The 6,324-nt window shown below is 41.0% G+C and overlaps 1 protein-coding gene across 3 annotated transcripts in view; it reads left to right on the forward strand.

Annotated features, from left to right (window-relative positions):
* The window catches only part of PDLIM4 (PDZ and LIM domain 4), a 226,998-nt gene extending 221,403 nt beyond the window's left edge, over positions 1-5,595 (forward strand). For 2 of the 3 annotated variants that reach the window (XM_073651203.1, XM_073651204.1), the window contains 2 exons: positions 3,772-3,892; positions 4,997-5,595. In XM_073651203.1, the coding sequence (XP_073507304.1) occupies positions 3,772-3,892; positions 4,997-5,201 (326 nt within the window). In that variant the 3' untranslated portion in view covers positions 5,202-5,595. Of the gene's footprint in view, positions 1-3,771; positions 3,917-4,996 lie in introns of all 3 variants that reach the window. The other variant, XM_073651205.1, reaches the window with a different exon arrangement.
* Positions 5,596-6,324: the final 729 nt, after the last annotated feature.

Consider the following 6,324-nt stretch of genomic DNA (forward strand, 5'->3'; position numbering starts at 1 on the left):
AAGGCCTGGAGTTGATTTGAGGTGTGGTGCTTGCATTTGGAAGGTATTGGTGTGAAGTAAACATGCGGTCAAAGGAGCTCTCCATGCAGGTGAAAAAAGCCATCCTTAAGCTGCAAAAACAGAAAAAACCCATCCGAGAAATTGCTACAATATTAGGAGTGGCAAAATCTACAGGTTGGTACATCCTGAGAAAGAAAGAAAGCATTGGTGAACTCATCAATGCAAAAAGACCTTGGCGCCCACGGAAGACAACAGTGGTGGATTATCGCAGAATAATCTCCATGGTGAAGAGAAACCCCTTCACAACAGCCAATCAAGTGAACAACACTCTCTAGGAGGTAGGCGTATCAATATCCAAATCTACCATAAAGAGAAGACTGCATGAAAGTAAATACAGAGGGTTCACTGCACGGTGCAAGCCACTCATAAGCATCAAGAATAAAAAGGCTAGACTGGACTTTGCTAAAAAACATCTAAAAAAGCCAGCACAGTTCTGGAAGAACATTCTTTGGACAGATGAAACCAAGATCAACCTCTATCAGAATGATGGAAAGAGAAAAGTATGGTGAAGGCATGGTACAGCTCATGATCCAAAGCACACAACATCATCTGTAAAACACGGCGGAGGCAGTGTGATGGCTTGGGCATGCATGGCTGCCAGTGGCACTGGGTCACTAGTGTTTATTGATGATGTAACGACACAGGACAGAAGCAGCCGAATGAATTCTGATGTATTCAGAGCCATACTGTGTGCTCAGATCCAGCCAAATGCAGCCAAACTGATTGGTCATCGTTTCATACTACAGATGGACAATGACCCAAAACATAAAGCCAAAGCAACCCAGGAGTTTATTAAAGCAAAGAAGTGGAATATTCTTGATTGGTCAAGTCAGTCACCTGATCTCAACCCAATTGAGCATGCATTTCACTTGTTAAAGACTAAACTTCAGACAGAAAGGCCCACAAACAAACAGCAACTGAAAACCACCGCAGTGAAGGCCTGGCAGAGCATCAAAAAGGAGGAAACACAGCGTCTGGTGATGTACATGAGTTCAAGACTTCAGGTAGTCATTGCCAACAAAGGGAGGATGGCACATGTTAAGGAGCTGAAACTCCTAAACCCTTAATCCATTTTCATGTGGATACCCTCAAATGAAAGCTGAAAGTCTGAACTTCAACTGCATCTGAATTGTTTTGTTTAAAATTCATTGTGGTAATGTCTAGAACCAAAATTAGAAAAATGTTGTCTCTGTCCAAATATATATGGGCCTAACTGTATGTGTCTTTTTATATAGTGCATGTAAACTTCTGGTTTCAACTGTATATATTTCCAATAATACCATTATACAAGATATAATAATAATCATCATAATAATAGTGCAATATATGTTCAAGTTCCCACAATTAGTTTTTGGTGAGTTTTTGATGTGCGTATTTTCGCTGCACAAAAAAAATGCAGTGTCTTACAGTTTCAACACAGTAGATTGGATTCACAGAAATCTCATGGCCACTATGCTTTTTTTTTGTTCACGCTGTGTAAACTGACCTGCTGTGCATCTTTAAAATACCAGTACTACAAAAAAAATAGGACCCGCACACATTTTGTATTAAATGAATGCACAGGTGCACAAATACGTTTTTTTTTTAGCATTTTCAGCAATAATGCCGTTTATGGATTCATTAGGCGCGGCACATGGAGGGGTTGGACATTTGTGATAGGGACCATCCATATTTAGGTACATCTTGACAATGATGGATGGCTTTTGTGCTCTTTGATCAAAAAACGCTAAGTACCTTGGGTTTTTAATGTTTTCAGCAATAGTGGAGTTCATGTATTCATTAATTACTTAATGATACATTAATTCTTTAATTATTCATTAGTATTTATTCACAATGTGCTGATGCATCACGTATGTTTATTGGTTTGTATATTGGCCACATAGCTTATTTGTGCACTCCACAGCCTCCCCCCCACACAGTATGATGTGCTCCACAGCCCTCCCACACAGTATGATGGTCCCCCCCAGAGCTCTCACCTCCCCCCACAGTACGATGGTCACCACAGCATATTGGTCCTCCCACAGCTCCCCACTCACACAGTATAATGGTCCCCTCGCAGCTCCACCACATCCACACAATATGATAGTTGTCCTACAGCTACCCCACAGACACAGTATGATCGACCCTCCTCCCAAGCTCCACAAAGTATAATGTTCCCCGACAGCACCACCACACCCACACAATATGATGATTGCCCCACACCCAACCTCCACACAGTATGATGATCCCCCCACAGCCTCCCCACACACAGTACAATGGTCTCCCCACAGTGTGATAATCCCCACACAGTATAATGGTTCCCCCACAACACCCCAAAACAGTACGATTGCTCCAACACAGTGTGATGGTCCCCCACAGCCCCACATACAGTATGATATCACCACAGCCCACAAAAAAAATTATACTCACCATATCCAGGCTTCCTTTCGACCACAGCCGCCATGTCTTCTTCAATCGTGACTTGAAGTGGACGCGAGCGGCGCGTCATCACGGTAACCAATGCACTCTGCGTGGCGACAGCTGGAGTAAGTGATGAACCACTGGGCTGCCGGCTCCGTATTCCAGCACAGTTGTTAACAGTAACAGTGTCCTGAGGACGCCGATACTGTAAGCTAAAACCAGGTGAGGAACAATCAGATGAAAAGCATAACAGAAACATGTCACCGCTTCTGTATTTATCACCCACTCCTGGTTTTGGCTTACAAATGCTGATGTCAAATACTGATAGTGTGACCGTAGCCCAACCAGGAGATCAGCGTAGAGTGAGAACCGCGGTATCCACCCCTGGTAGCAGGAGAGAGGTGCCTATCTCCTGCTACCAGCAGTGGATACCGCTTTTCTCACTGTACACTGATCTGCTGGTTAAAGTTCATTGTCCTGGGCAATCCGCACACTGATGAAGGTCTCCTATTGACCGAAACGATACTGTTAACAGTGTCGCAATCAATGTGGCCCATGGCCCTGCTTGTGTGATGTATTTCCGCTGTAATTCTGAATGCCTTAACCAATAAATAAGACCTAAGGCTACTTGCATAATGTGACATTTTAGTGCAGTTTTTTACCTGATATCAAAAAACACTGAAAAACTGGGATTAAATCCAAATAAAAGAGATGAAATATAAATCCATGCACTCTCTTTTCAGGGATAAAAGAAAACAACACATACCAAAGCTGCAATGTATAAATGCATTGTCAGTAAAGCAAGACAACTGTAATATATGACCTAGATCTTAGTGTATCTCATGTGCAGTCTATACACCACCATACATGTGCCCTGTAGATTACTCACTCTTGGAGGAAATTCAGATTCTCTGTTATTGGACTGCTTCTTCTGGCCGTGGTATTGACTCTGGTAATTTCAATACATCAGAGAAGTAGTGTATCTTTAATAGAAATATTCTTTGCCTGGCATAAATCATCCATTATCATTATAGCCCGTCTATGTCTCAAAGTTTAATAACCCCAACATATTTTTTGGATCTCTCATGTTTTCATCCAACTCGCAAAATTTTACAGACAAGAAGAGCTGATCCAGGACAGAAAAATCTTCCAAATTTCTGTTAGGAGCCCAGAGCAAACCTTCGAGAGGTGGTTTCAGATACGTCTGATTTGTCTATGTGCCGCCATGTTAAAGTCAGTTCCAGTCTGTTTATTAGAGGTTTGGGCAGAATTCTCTGCACAAATCTGATATACTATTTTTATACTTGGCAGGTGAAAAGCCAGAGAAGCCGGCCAGCTCCAGGAATGTCAAGTCTCCTGTGTCTAAACTGAGCAGTCCGCTGACTGGATTACAGATGCTTCCAGAATGCACCAGATGTGGGAACGGGATTGTGTAAGGAACAAAAATAACTTTAAGGCAAATTTTCTGCTTACCATAGAGATTCTCTACAGTGCTGTGTTGTACTTTCCATATATACGGTAATTGTTTTGGGGCTCATGTATAAATGTATTAGACTATTGTATTCGTGAACTGTATCTGATAGGAGTTAACTGGAGAATACACCTGGATTAAATGGCACAAACATATACTGTATATACATATGCTAAACTACAAACAGTAACCTAGTAAAATCTTGCAATTTTTTATACATAATGTATGGTTTTCTCAAAGTCCAAAAGGTGTCATTTGCTTTTGTACTGTATCTGCATCTCTTGTTTTCTTGACAGAACAGTACAGAAGTGACACTGGTTCTTGAGAGATACTTCAGTATGTAGAAGGTGCAGTTTGGAATTATGTAAGACAAATAAACTCAAGATACAGAAATCACTTTTCATGGATAAAAAAAAATAAAACTTGCCATCCTGATTAAATAGCCGAATTTGCTAACTCAGCCAGCAACAATACTGCCTCATTTACCTATATGTGCTGAGGGTGCATGAATTTTCAATTGGAAGAGGAATAAGCTGCTGCCAGATACTTCTGGCAGTGGCTTATCTCCCTTAGGAAATAATCCATCGGCATGTTGAAATTCAACATGCCTTAGAGTCGGGCCACCAACTCTCACTGGATAACTGGCCAGTCCCACTGAAATCAGTAAGTTTGGCCAACATTTATCTCATATGTATGGCTGTCTTAAAGGGATGCAAATTTCACTAAGGCACCCAGTATTAAAGAGGGGCACAGGCTAGCCTGTCTCCTTTATTAGGTCTTTCTGACCTTGCTTAGGTCTTCCCTTATCTACTGCCACAATGAACAAGTTAGTTGAGGGAAGAAATTGTAAAGACATATGCCATGATTCTCTCCTACAAGGAATGGGAAGGTGGAGGAGTACTATGTCAGAAACAAGTAACAGCATGGAGGACCCACTTCTTTCTTTAGCAATAGTGCTCTTTCTTTTCAAGCAGCAAGCCACTTTAGCACTTGTAATTGTCCTTTATACAGCTATGTTTGTATGATTATATGGTGAGACGTTGCTTTTTCTCCCTAATTGTACAGAGGTACTATAGTCAAAGCGAGAGACAAGCTCTATCATCCCGAATGCTTCATGTGTGATGACTGTGGCCTCAACCTGAAACAAAGAGGCTATTTCTTTATCGAGGAGCAGCTGTACTGCGAAACTCACGCCAAGGAGAGAGTCAAGCCTCCGGAAGGATATGATGTTGTGGCTGTTTATCCCAATGCCAAAGTTGAACTTGTCTAACCATTAAAGCAATCTTGCTGGAGAAAGTCTAGTCTTACACAGCAATACTCCCAGAGCCTTCCCACAACAAGCAAGGATTTTACATTCCCTTGACAAGACATCTCCATCCTAACATTGTATCCAAGAAAACAATGCAGAAACACAATGAAAATGCTTCAGTATATACATTTCCTTCCTGAATCAATTACACTGAACAAAATATCTATAGGGAGCCATGTCGGAACCTTTTTTAACACTTTTGCATTAACTATCCATATATTTTACGTTGCTGTTGTGTTTAATATGCAGGCTACATGTGTGCAGGCTATGGTTTGTCTACTTTTGGCACCAACAGAATCTTCTGTAAATACTAAATAAAATTCATCCTTTGCTGTAATAAAATATATTGTTTTTAGTTTTTATGTTGTGTCTTTTCTTGGTTCTCACAGTTTTCTAATAATGAACATATAATGAGTTGCATTAATTAAGTCATTTGGTACTGTGCTAAGTCAACCATATACCATATTATAGCCACTCGTCCTGGTAATCCTATTGTACTGGGTGCATCTTCTCCACGCTCTTGGGCCATATTTAGTATCAGGGCTCATAGCTATTGCCCGACTTAAACAAATTCTCCATGTAGTGTACCTTGTATGGAGTTTGTTGACTATGGAAATACGTTACACTTGCTCCAGATTTATGAATGTCTTTGCTCTATTTTCTTTTTATAGATCATAAACGCTGTGCCACTCTCTCTTAACAGGGTATTCTTATGTTATTAAATTGCTTTAGTTCGACAGCATGAAAAGAATCAAATTTGCAATTGACTTGCTTTTTCTATCTGCTATCATTCTCCTACAATAAGAGCTTTCATCTTGCATAGTGTACTGCTTGTTTCCATAGAGCTGAGCCACTTGCACCTGGTCAAGTGTGTCGAGTAGTTACATTCTAGGAGAGGGTTTGACTCCTAACATACCAGTCAGCTCTCTCCAGCTTATTAATTTCTATGTAGCAATTAGCTGCTCACCTCCTTCCCCCTCATTCTCAGTCTTGTAGAATCACAATCCCCGGGCAGACAGCATTGACAGTTTCTAGAGGAGTTCTTCTAATCACCACTCTCATTTTCCTGAGCCGTGTGCTTGTT

Source organism: Phyllobates terribilis, unplaced genomic scaffold, assembly GCF_046119375.1.
Source record: "Phyllobates terribilis strain yellow unplaced genomic scaffold, ASM4611937v1 Scaffold_11__3_contigs__length_659146591, whole genome shotgun sequence".
Classification (NCBI taxonomy): domain Eukaryota; kingdom Metazoa; phylum Chordata; class Amphibia; order Anura; family Dendrobatidae; genus Phyllobates; species Phyllobates terribilis.